Here is a 13,038-nt window from a genome sequence, read left to right on the forward strand (position 1 = left end):
GGAACCATGGTCAGTGGCCTAAGAGATCACCTGACATTGTGTGAATGTTCAGAGGCAAGACAATAATCCTAACAATTTAATAACGTCACCTAATGATGACTGTACAGTATATGACACGTTCTCTGAACCTGCTGACAAAACCTAACACTTACTTTTTGCAGTGTTTGTTATTCTGCTATGTAGCATACTACATTTTCTGTGAGCGCACACAATGTTGTACTGTTCCGTTTGTATTTAATCTGCCAATCAAAAGTTTTTTTTCCGCGATGGGAAAACTGGGTCTGATGGATATGCTTGAGGTGGGCAAGTTGGTTTTGTTGTCTTTTTTGTTGCCACCACTTTCAAACAAATTCAGGCATCCTTGGTCGTCTGTGTTGATGGGCTCACCTCGCTCATTACTGTAATATTCCCACACCGGGATGTCGCATTTTGCTTTGAAATCATCTTTTTTTCACCTAATTTCTACTACGTTAGCTTGCATTGCTCTTCACGAGGCTACACTCTTTTGCTGTGTGTATGCTAGCGGCCCCGCCTCCCCCCACAGAGACAAAGCGACTGCATGACTGATAAGAGGTCTCATTCTGTTCATTCCAGCGTTCTATGTAACGCCAATGTTTTTTTCTAAGCATCTAGGTGCTGAACCATTGCACAGAGTGAATCATCTTCCGACCTGTTTGGAGGTGAGAGACGAGGAAAACAGAGGCACATGCACATGGCAATACAGGTACACGGAGGCCAGCAAAATTATCGAGTTCATTTTCATTTATTTTACTTTATCTGAACGAGAAATCTTGTCATGATTGTTCTCATTTATCCTTGTGACACTCTTAATCAGTACACAATGAACTTAATAACATTTTAGTCACGTGGAGTAATTTGGCCCCAAAACTTCTATGCAGCTGGCGTGCGTTAGAAGCAAAACAGAAGGTGTTTCACGCACTTCCCACTCTGATTAACACGTGATGGCGGCAGACACAAAAGGTAACGACTGGTATTGGATTTCCAAAGTTACTGTACTTCACCAATATTATCTGTGAAGCAGAAATTGCGTGCATACATATATACACCACATCAGTAATGACTTCCACTGCAAATCATTTTACAGGATGAAATTAAGGCTCCCATCAGAGCCACTCCATCCGGGGTTTATATCCAGGATTAAACAACAAAAGGCCACATGTTATCCAAGATTCATTTTTATCATCACTGTACCTCAATAATGAAACAATTCCAGCCATGGAATTTCAATGTCACCTACGGCCAGTGTTGGGAGTAACGGCGTTAAAACATAACAGAGTTACCAACGCCGTTACTTAATAACTAACAGAATAATCTAACTATTTGCTCTTGTCATTTTTGCAACGGCGTTCTAGTTACTTAGAATGAAATGCGGAGCGTTACTTTGATTCAAGCTTGGCAGCGGGGGAGGTCATTTCTCACACGCGTGCTGATTGGCTGAGAAGTCAAGTGGGAGGATGCTCACATATCCCATGCTGCATGCGGTCTTAACCAAAACAAGAGGGAGCGATGGCGAGTGAAGCAGGGCCAGGGACAGGTACAGAATCGGCATTTACAGTCTGGAAGTATCAACACTATTTTAATCTGACTGAGATAAAAGAGAAAAATGTACATGTTTGATGCACGTTGTGTCCCGGTACAAAGACACTATGTACGTCTGTGACGAGCAATTCAAACCTCATGAAGCACCTACAGTCGTGTCACGGTACAACTCCGCTCATTGCTCGCCCGCCTGCTGCAGCTAGCGTGTGCCCCAGTGACGGAGACGAAGCTCCAACACCACACAAACAAGCCAAACTCGATTTTACTGTCCAGCAGCGTGTAACTCGCACAGACCTCAATGCACTTTTCACTGCGTTTAAATGCTGCCACTCCCTCCAGTGCTCCTGTTGAGAGACTCTTTAGCCTCGGAAAGCTAGTCTTTTCTCCGAAGAGAAAAGACTAGCTCTATTTAGGAACAGGCTCTCAGACCAAAGATTTGAGAAGTTGCTGCTTTTGCACTACAATCAGTGGTTCACAACTTAATATAGTAATGAATGTTAAATTGGTTCAGAAAAAGAACTTCTGTTATGTTGGAAAGAGTGCAAAAAAGTTCAGGTTAAAGTGCAATACTGTTTACGAGCATTTTACCTCATTGTTATTTATTTTCTTTTGCACTTAAACATTGTTTCAGGACTATTATAGTTGGAAATATCTTATTTATTGAAAGTAAAAATAAGATATTTGAAATATATTATTTGAAAGTTAAGGCTGTGAAAATGTTGTATTTTCATGCTAATTTTAGTTTTTTTTTAATTCAAAGTTCATTTTTATTATGCAAAGTTCATATTAATAGTTTTATATTGCTTGTTTTATACATAAAAAGAATTGCAGTGTTTGTGTGATAATTTTGATAAATAAATAATGTTGCTTTTACATCTAAACAATACTCTACTCTTTTTACTTTATTCATTATGAATTATTGCACTAGATTTTTATATTTCAGGTTGAGTAAAAGACCATTTTTATTGTCATAATTTAAAACTAGGGTTACTTTTCCAGGTAACTAGTTACTTTTTAGATGCAACAACTGAGTTACTAACTCAGTTACCTTCTGTGACATTTAAGTACTAACTGTAACTAATTACTTTTTCAAAGTAACTTGCCCAACACTGCCAACGACTAACAATTGCAAAATATACATAGAATAGAAGATCCTTCTAAAGATCTCTGTGAGTTTGGAGGATGTTTCATAGACTGTATTATATAGTGATAAGGACAACACCATCCACTGCAAACCTCATTAACAAGGCATTACACCGCTGGGTTTGTATTAATATTACACAACATTTCTGCACAGTGAATGCATTCATGTCACAACACAAACACCTCACACAAAGTAAACAGAGTTCAACAGAGCTCCACATCACAACATTAAAAAATAAGTCATTGACAACAGTAATTGCTCAAAAATAAAACATATTTTATTCTTAGTATTATATTATGTTCATTGTATTGCAGACCAAGCGTCTCAAACATATGTTATTTCACTAATAAAATGTGAAATAAAAAGGAGGGGATTGTAAGTCGGTATGAGTTGGTTTAGCAGTGCCTGCTTGTTGAGCGATAGTGGGAGATGACAATTACTGTAAGTGCCATTATTTTCAGCATTTCTGTATGTGGAATCAAGTTGTGGAACGGATTGAGTAAGGAACTCAAACAATGCACTAAAATGAATGATTTTAAGAAAAAGTACAAGCAGTTGATGTTCACAAAATACACAGAAGAAGAGACCTGAACTACTGTGTACATACAATATAATATCTAACCAATACTACACTGACTACTAACTCTTCATTGTGGTGAGTTCATGGTCTGTACTCACTCATTATCAATCAACTGTCAACCAGTTTATCAGTTATTATCATTAAGTCTGTAGCTTCCTTTTAGTAAGTAAAAACCTTGGCTATGATTGCACTACATTGTCATGTAGACCTACAAAGTACACTTGGAAGAACAAGAGGTGAATAAATGTATTGCAACTGATGTGAAACTGATGAGGGGTAGGATTAAATAAGCTTTGCTTCTTCCTACTCCTTTTTGGACATGCAATATTCTGAATTGTACTATGTGATGTGCTACAGTTTGATTCTTATGTATGTTCAGGATGAATTAAACCATTAAACCATTAAACCGTATTTGTCAACAAAACATGGGACAGGGAAAGTCAAAGCCATCAGGTGCACAATTTTAAAAACAAGACGACAAACGAGGGCCAAAGATAAGATATGGAGCTAGAGCATCATTTTATGTACACCACATTATGGAATGTATATGATCAAATAGCTTTTATTGTGTAAATCTAATGCTATATTCCAAATGCAATTTAAGGGGAGCTTCTGCAATATTTTAGAACCCCTTCTGCAGTCGAAAAAAACCAAACATAAATGGGTGTGTGTGTTGAGGTTGAGGAAAGGGGGGGCTTGGGGGTTGTACTTGAAGGAATTGTACACTGCAAAAAAAATATGTTCCATTGTATTTATTTACTATACTAAATACTAGGGTTGTGAACAATAAACCGATATGACCGGCTATCCGGTTTGAAAGGCGAACGATTCGGCTGCACCCGTAGAAGCCTCCTGTATCGATAAGAGTCAGCCATTAATCTTTAGATTAATCGATTGTGGAGACATGCACCAGGTATCGCGAGAGAAGCAATCGATTGACAGTGTCTTTTAAACAACGTGAGAGCCTGGGCTGCCGGCAAAAGGATTGTCGCGCATGCTCCATAGCTTGCCATGACTGAAGGCGAGAATGGATGTCAATAGTAGCAAGCGTGCTAGCCAGCACTAGCTAGCTAGTCACCGCAAAAGATTTTCAACACATCAGTTAAAAGAAGCAAAAGTTTGGAACATCTTTGGATTTTACAAGAAGGGCGCAAAATTTGACCAGCCAGAACAACAGAGGCGAGTATGGCAACTTTCTTGCTTTGTAACTTGTTTACTTTTAAATGTTGCACCTTTGTTACCTACCTGGAGTGTTGAAAACACTATGCTCAGTCATAACAATATTAACCGTACTACATTTCTAACATTTTCCGGTAGCTCAAGATCAACGTAATGGGCACCCCTGCCCTACAAGGTATATAAGAAATGCCCAAAACACCTTCAGAAGCTGGAAGCTGTTCCAGAGAATTTGGAGAAAGAGCACTGTTCCATCAAGATGGAAGAAGGCAGAGGGATGTTTCGTGCCAAAGGAAGAGACCTCTTCAAACAGTGACCATTTTAGAACAATCTCACTGCTGAGCGTACAAGGTCAAATCTTTTGTGTACTGCAAAGAGGATTACCTCGTACATGACACAGAATAGACATATCAACACTGCTGTCCCGAAATGTGGAATCCCAGGTTTCTCTGAATGCCAGGAACACATTGGAGTTCTCGGTCAGATGATCCAGGAGGCCAAGGCCAGCAAAGGCAAACTGACAGTTTGGTTGGACTTGGCCAATGCCTACGGGTCAATTCCTCACACCCTCATTCACATAACATTATAACACTACCACATCCCTCAGCACACAAGGTAATCATCACCAGCTACTTTGGCAGAGTCCAGCTATGATTCAAAACAGCCCATTTTACAACTCTATGGCAAAGTCTGGAAAAGGGTATCATAACTGGCTGCACAATCTCCCCCATCCTCTTTGTCATGGGAATGGACCAAATAACAGCTGAGGAGAAAGAAGGCCTAAGTCCGAAAACGAAGCCAGGCATCCGACAACCACCAATAAGAGATTACATGGATGACCCTACTGTGACGACCACAACTCATGTGGAGGTGGGGCGGGTGCTAACTGTTCTGGACCACATGACATCATGGGCAGAATGAAATTTAAGCCAGCCAAACCGGGTGTATGGTGATTAGGAATGGGAAACTGACCAGTCGGTTCAAGCTGCTTGAGAGGAAGAGGAAGTGATTCCACCATTAGAAGAGAATCCAATCAAGTACCTTGGAAAGTGGTTTGATGACTCACTTGCAGACAGCAACATTGCCAGCAGAGAAAAGCACATAGAAGAATGGCTGAGGAGGATAAAAACACAAGGCTCCCAGGGAATGTTAAAAGGCATGGGTGCTGACAGACTGCTGCCAACACTCATGCTGATGCTGACTGTGTATGAAATTCTGATGACAAACATTGAAGGAATAGAAATGATCAATAATTACCTCCGAAAGTGGTTGGAAAAGCCTAAGCTTCATTGCAGTAGGCCTCTACATAGGATTAGGGCTGCTCAAACTTATTTAAGGGAGCAAAGTACAGTCGTAATGACTCCCAGGATGAGCAAGTCAGACATACAGGCGTCATCACAAGATCAGGACTCAAGTGGGCAGCTGACCCAACTTTTGAAAGCATGATGAAGCTATGAGACATCATTGGAGCTCCATGCATGGGAAGACTGGGTCATGGAACCTCTCATTTCCAGCAGTGGAGGAAGGCAGGAACCAGCGACAGAAAAGCTGTGATCCAGGAGGAAGTACGAAATCTGGAGGAGAAAAGATGGCGGTCAAGGACAGTGGAGCTAGCTTCCCAATGAGCCTGGACCAAATGAGACCTCCCACAGAGGACGCTCACTTGGGCTGACCTATGAAGAATGAAGCCGTTTCGCATCTCTTTCCTGCTTTCAGAGGATGACATACTCCCAACTCCAGCAAACTTGCACAAGTGGGGCATGAAAGAGGACCCTTGTGCAAGCTATGTGGGGAGAGGGACACCATGGCACACATCCGGTCCAAATGTAAAGCAGTCCTCTTTCAAGGAAGGCACAGGTGATGCAATGAGGTCCTCATCACACTCAAAAACACCCAAGAGCATGGAGAATAAAGAAACGCCAGCCACTTTGGAAAACAACAGCAATCCAGTTTGTAAGGGAGGGAGAACAGCCACCAACACAGCAATCACAAAAACCAGTCTGCTCACAAAAGGCCCAATCATGGGAATTGAAAGTCGAACTTGGAGGAAGGCTGCAATTACTCCAAATTGTCCAAACAGCCATAAGGCTTGATGTGGTGCTGTGGTCTGTTGAGGCAAAAAAGGTCATCCAGATTGAACTTCCAGTCCTATGGGAAGAGGGGCGTGAACAGGCTGTTGAAAGGAAGCGCGCCAAATACCAAGACCTTTTGCATACAGTAACTGCAGGGGGAAACAATGGCAGGCGTGGCTGGTCCCGTGTGAGGTTGGCTGTAGCGGATTCCCTGCCCAGTCAGTATGGAGAATGCTCACAGCCATTAGAGAGAGAAAGACAGCAGCGCACGGGATGAGGGAGGCAGCAGAAAGGGCCTCTTGCAGGTTATGGAGCAGGAGAGAGGAGTTAAAATGGAATCCAGGAGGAGGAGATGAGCTGCGATAAAGGCCAAAACACCCAGTGAACGATGGGTACCGCCAGATGGTTCCCCCTGGCCAAGGCTATATTCACTTAGTGAATGCTTCTCAAATAGTACAGTAGGGTAGGCCCGTCTCGAGGGGCGTGGTGAAGTGTTGGCGGGTTATGGGGGGACGTGAGAGGCAGTGGGTATGATACCTATAACATTTCTTCAAGGTTGGCATTTCTTTTAGTGTCTTTATTTATGCTTGAACCATGCTGGTGACAGCAACTCATACAGTGGTTTGTACAGATAAATACATGTGTAATGTGTAATCCATGTTCTAACGGAGGTTCGATGCCGATGTGCTAAACCCTTCTCCGCCATGCTGCTAGGAAACTAGAGTAATATACTGTGAAAGCATATATTAAAGGCAGAGTTATTAACAACAGATTATTATTTAATTATCAAATTGCATTTAATCAAAATGAATTAAATTTAAATGATGTCATTACTTTTGCTATGATTTTTTTATTCTTTTTAATACAAACAAATTTGTATAGCAGTTTTAAGGAGGCCTTTATTTATGCAAATTTGTTTGTATAATATGAAATAATCAAATAATACATGGATTGAATACTTATGCATTCAATCCTCAATATTGTCCGAAATAATGGGAAGCATACCTCTGAGGGAACTACTGGCCGACCATGGAGGAATGATGTTGCGTCTTTGGTAGAAGAGAATATAGGCCCCTCTCGTACATATTTCCTCCTCTGGGACCAAGTCCACACTGCTGTCATCATAGCTGTACCACAGGCCATCTACAGAGTTCCGGCAATAGGCTGGTGATGAATAACAATAGAGTTAATAGAAAGCTACCAGAATAAAATAATCACAGAGTGGGACTTCATCTTCTTTCAAAAGAATTATATACAATTAATAGCCAGTACTGATCACCGTTACTGTTATATTCTGACTCAACAGCACAGTTCTGGTAGCATGTCCTGGAGCTGAAAGGAAAACTGCACTTGTATTAGAATTTTACCTGTCATCCACAATCCTTATGTGAGACATGAACACACGTCTTTCTCTTTTCTGTGCGTTCTAAAGATATAAAAACAGCTAAAAAGCAGAAGCTCATCAATGCATGTAATGGGTCACAACTATTCTGCCTAGAAAGCCGCTTATTAAAACACCTCCAAAAATATTTCATCATTTTATATCAATGTTGTAACCATGTAGCAACAGGCACATCCATGATAACATGTAATACTTACAGTATTTTGTCATATTTTGGTCCTTTAAGCTTTACCGGAACTTCGTTCCTGGGCACATTGATTTCACATAGCATCATAAAAACGAAGACGACACCTAGCATTAACTTTTACAAACTCAAAAACAAAAACACAGCAACAGTGGCTGCAGCATGCAGCAATATGCATGCGTGTGCATGTGCATGCTTTAAAATTTCCCTACAGTGCGTAACCTTCTGCATGCTACACTCCACACTCTCACTTCCTCCTTCCTGTCATGTGTGTTTACTGTTCACATGATACCGGATACCGAGATCTTATCAAATGAATGTATGTATGTATGTACTGTATGTATGTATGTATGTATGTACTTTATTTATCCCACAGCGGGGAAATTTACTTGTTACAGCAGCAAGCAAGATAAGCAAGTAAAGAGTACAGTGTAAAGGATGCATAGTGACTAAAACATGGTTCAGGTGGTGCAGGTGTTGTAGAGCCTGACAGCGGTCGGTATGAAGGACCTGCGGAACCTCTCCTTCTTAAACAACAGTCTGCTGCTGAAGGAGCTGCTCAGGGAAACAACAGGGTCATGTAGCGGGTGAGAGGTGTTGTCCATGATGGATGTCAGCTTAGCCAACATCCTTCTCTCCCCCACTTCCTCCACGGAGTCCAGAGGACCGTCCAGGAGAATAAAATGAGTTGTGTCACCACGTCTTTTTGCCTCTCGCTCAAAATAATGTACAAGACATATAACTACATTGTTGGAACCGTGTGTTTGGGTTGATAAAAACACATAACTACGTCTTTGGTATTGAATGACTTAATATGCAGGTAACATTAGTTTTTGTTTCTGAAGGTTTTATAGGAGCTATAGTTGCATCCCATTACGTGCATTCTTAATTGTCTGTTTTAAGCTGTTTTTCTATCTTTAGAATGCACAGAAAAGAGAAAGACCTGTGTTCAAATCTCACATAAGGATTGTGGATGGGCAAAATTCCAAAAAAGTGCAAAAAAGGTGGAAATAAAATATTTATATATTGTTCATAATAAAATATCTGCAAGCCAAATGTTGGCCCATATTAACCTCAGAAAGAGGGAAATGGTGTTTACCTCGAAATGACCAGTTGTGTGTGGCTAAAAATGAGCACCACCACCATACAATGTACGGTATTGTTGTAGGAAACTAATAATGGAAACTAATCATGTATGGCATACAGGGGATGGAAATACTCTTGACTGTTTTCTGTGCAGTCAAGAGTAAAATAAAGGTGAAGGTACATTTTTACAGCATAATTTTTCTCTGTGCATTTAACCCTCCCTGAGGATGGCAACACACAAAATCACAGGAAGAGGTTCAAGAGGCTTAAGAGTCTTTGTCAATTCACTATATATATATCATATATCATGGCAACTGCTGTGTTATCGCGATGACACCCTGCGAACTGAGGCGTGCTTATTTGTTGCAATGTATGCTCCGCTTTTTTGACAGTCCCACACTGTACTCCCCCATAGGAGCTTAGTTTGGAATTGTCTTTTTTTCACTCTCCTCTCCCCTTGTTGTTCCCTTTCCTCTCCCTCCTCCATCGCCCAGTCATCCTGTCCTGTCCTGTCCTAGCATCCTGACAGCCTGATGGATGAAGTTGTAACCTCAGTCTGGTGGTCCTCGCTCGCAGACTCCTTCCAGATGGCAGGAGACTGAAAAGATGATTTAAGGGATGGGTGGGGTCCTGCGTGATGGTGAGCGCTCTTCTGGTCAAGCGTGTGCTGTAAATGTCTTGGAGGAGAGGAGAGGGATGCCGATGGTCGCCTCAGCTTCTCTGACTCTGCGGTGCAGGGTCTTTTTTGTCCGCAGCGGCTCAGCTTCCTTACCTCACAGTGATGCAGCTGGACAGGATGCTCTCTGCCGTTCCACGGTAGGAGCGCGTGATGGGGACGAGGCTTTGGCTCTCATATGTTTGTGGAGGAAGTAAAGGCATTGCTGAGCTTTCTTGGCCAGTGCTGTGGTGTTGGTGTTCCAGGAGAGGTCCTTCGTGATGGGCACACCCAAGAACTTAGTGCTGCTCACTCTTTCTACAGCGTCTCCCTGAGAGTGAGATAGTAGTCACTGCACCACGTGACCAGTCGACTCACCTCATCCCTGTAGTTGGACTCATCACTATTGTTGATGAGACCAATCACGGTGGAGTCATCCACAAACTTGAAGTAAATGTTATTGTTGTGTGTTGGTGCACAGTCATGGGTCAGTAGGGTCAAGAGCAGGGGGCTCAGAACACATCCTTGTTCAGTATGATGGTGCTGGATGTGTTGCTGCAGATTCGAACTGCCTGTGGTCTCCGGGTGAAAAAGTCCAGCAGCCAGGTGACCACTGTCAACACATCTCTAACTCACTGCGCAGCATGAAAACAGTAACTTAACAGTAAAAAAATAAGCTGAACTAACCCACCACTCTCCAATGCTTGAGAGACTGCATTTACAAAGCAACTATGGGTTACTGTTACCATTATTACTGTTACCATTACCGGATGCAATTAAACATGTTACCTAGAAAATGGGGTCCTCACCGACAGGGGTTCCATTGGTTCAGCCACATACACAAACTTTCAGAAACCATGCCATTTGTGTGTTTGTTGTATGTGGGCAAAATTTGCTTGTTTTGTCTTTTCGGATTAAAATAAAAAATGAACTAACCAGAACGGCATCGAAAGCTTTGCCACTGGGGGCGAGGCTGGAGCAGATGAGTGTTGCTGTAGTGGTTCAAAAGGAGCAAAAAAGCTGTTGAGCTCCTGTGCCAGCGCTCAGGTCTCTTGGTGTCACATCGCAGCCTCTGAAGTTGGTGATATTCTTTAGACCCTGCCACACCTCCCATGATCTAGTGCTGGCCAGATGGGACTCTAGCCTCCTCTTATAGTCCGCTTTGGCTTTTTAAATTCCTTTTTTCAGGTCAGCTCGAGCCATGCTGTAAAGAGCTCCGTCACCTGACCTGAAGGCAGTGTCTCGGGCCTTGAGGAGTGAGTGGAACTGGCCTGACCTTTTCATCTACAGATACAGCTTCCATACTGTTGGAGAAATGTACATATATGTTATCATATATTTGCTTAAAGAATGTATCTTCCTTTGTTTGAACTGCTATAACCTTTGTGTGTGTGCGCTAAGTAAGGTGATTCCTGCAGCCATAAAGGAGAAGAAACAGGAACTGCTAAACCACAGAGATGCTTGGATTGTTGTGCTGTAACTGTTGGATTTATAATGTACTTTCATTTGTACTTTCCTGTACAACTGAACTTTTGAACTTCCTGTTTCTGAGCCCGCTGCATGTTAGTAGATACACACTTTTGATTGTTTATGTGATCACACACACACACACACACACACACACACACCCCCACACACTCTTACACATTCACTCAGTTAGTTTACAGATTGTATTGTCACGATGCAGCTTGAGTGCCCCCCCTCCCTTTAGTGCTGCATTGTGGTTTTTCTAAAAGGGAGGAGATGGCAGAGTTTACTCAGAATGGGTGGATGTTGTAAACCGAGTCCATCTCTGTCCGTTCTCCTTGCGAGTAAAAGCAATCTTGTCTTCTTTCTTCTTTCTCATTGTGCTTTGAATGTTTTAGGTTGCTTGAACATGACAATAATTTGGTCCTTGGAGCCGGATACCAAGACACCTGAGAATTCCAGCTGAGGAAACGACAACCAGAAAGACCTTTCCGGGACTGGTTCTCGTCTCACGAGCTGGAGTCTGATGGTTGACGGTATACAGTACCTCGGAGAGGGAAGACAACTTGGTGAGTTATGTTTGCTTAGGGGAGAATAAAAGAGAATGAGTGAAACTAAATTAAAATGGGAAATGGAAAAAGTAAAACAAAATATAAGGATAACTTACAAAGTTAAGACTGGCAATTCGTCGAACGACAAGGTCCAACTAAGTTAAAATACCTGGATAAATGGGTGTCTAAATTCGGGTATGGCCAATTAAATTCCCAAAAAACAGTGTTGATACAGATCCAGATAATTCAGCGGACGAAAAATAATTATAAAAAGATGAACAAAGAAGGATATGAAGTGAAACAATATTGTCTTAATACAGCTCAAAAAAGAGAAGAAGGAGAGAGAAGAAAAAGAACATGTGTGCAAAAAGAAAAAAGGAACAGGAAAGTGCAAAGGTGGAAATAGAAGGTCAAGAAGATAAAAATAAGAGAAGGGACTGAGGAATTGAAAACTAAAGAAGTAATGTTTCAGAGAGAAGAGGATAATGAGACAGGTATAAATGTTAAAAGAATTGAGCAATGTAGGGAAGAAAGACAGCAAGGCAGACCGTCGCTGTGTCAACCCCTGCTGGTGTCTCCCCCACAATATGAGGATCAGTGTAGTGATATTACACAGCCACAAAAAGGGTCACATACCAGACTAACCAACATGGAGTGGTCAAATAAACTGGGCGGATCGTTATTCCCTGCCCCAACAGCACCTCAAGTGACATCACTCTCTCCTGAAAGTGGACAATTGTATCCTATGATAGAGGTGGCTAATCCAAATGTCCATGAGGAAGGAAGATCTACCTTATTGGTATATAGGACTTGGACACAGGAGGATGTTAAGAAAGCAGTGGCTGGCATTGAATCACATAAGGAAAACATAGTGGTCTTTTGTGAGGAGATGAAAGCTCTCAGAGAATCCTATCATCTGAACGAAATGGAAGTTCATTAAATATAGATGACAGCACTGTCCGTAGATTGGTGTATCTGCCGTGGTGATCGGAATCCTCGGGAAGAGGACGGAATATTACCAGATGACAGCAGAGAACTGGAATACCGAGTGCAAGGATTCATCAACCGAACCACTCAACGTTTCTGAAAACGAGCAAATTACACCATTATAGTTAGAACTAACAATAACCATGTGAAACATTTGATGAATATAGAGCCAAA

General features: G+C 41.9%; 1 protein-coding gene across 2 annotated transcripts in view; it reads right to left on the reverse strand.

The window, feature by feature from the left end:
- Window positions 1-13,038, reverse strand: part of usp43a (ubiquitin specific peptidase 43a) — a 125,636-nt gene that overhangs the window by 10,034 nt on the left and 102,564 nt on the right. For both annotated transcript variants that reach the window (XM_054779837.1, XM_054779836.1), the window contains one exon: window positions 7,538-7,696. In XM_054779837.1, coding sequence (XP_054635812.1) covers window positions 7,538-7,696 — 159 coding nt within the window. The remainder of the gene's footprint in view (window positions 1-7,537; window positions 7,697-13,038) is intronic.

This window comes from Dunckerocampus dactyliophorus, chromosome 6, assembly GCF_027744805.1.
Source record: "Dunckerocampus dactyliophorus isolate RoL2022-P2 chromosome 6, RoL_Ddac_1.1, whole genome shotgun sequence".
NCBI classification, from domain to species: Eukaryota; Metazoa; Chordata; class Actinopteri; order Syngnathiformes; family Syngnathidae; genus Dunckerocampus; species Dunckerocampus dactyliophorus.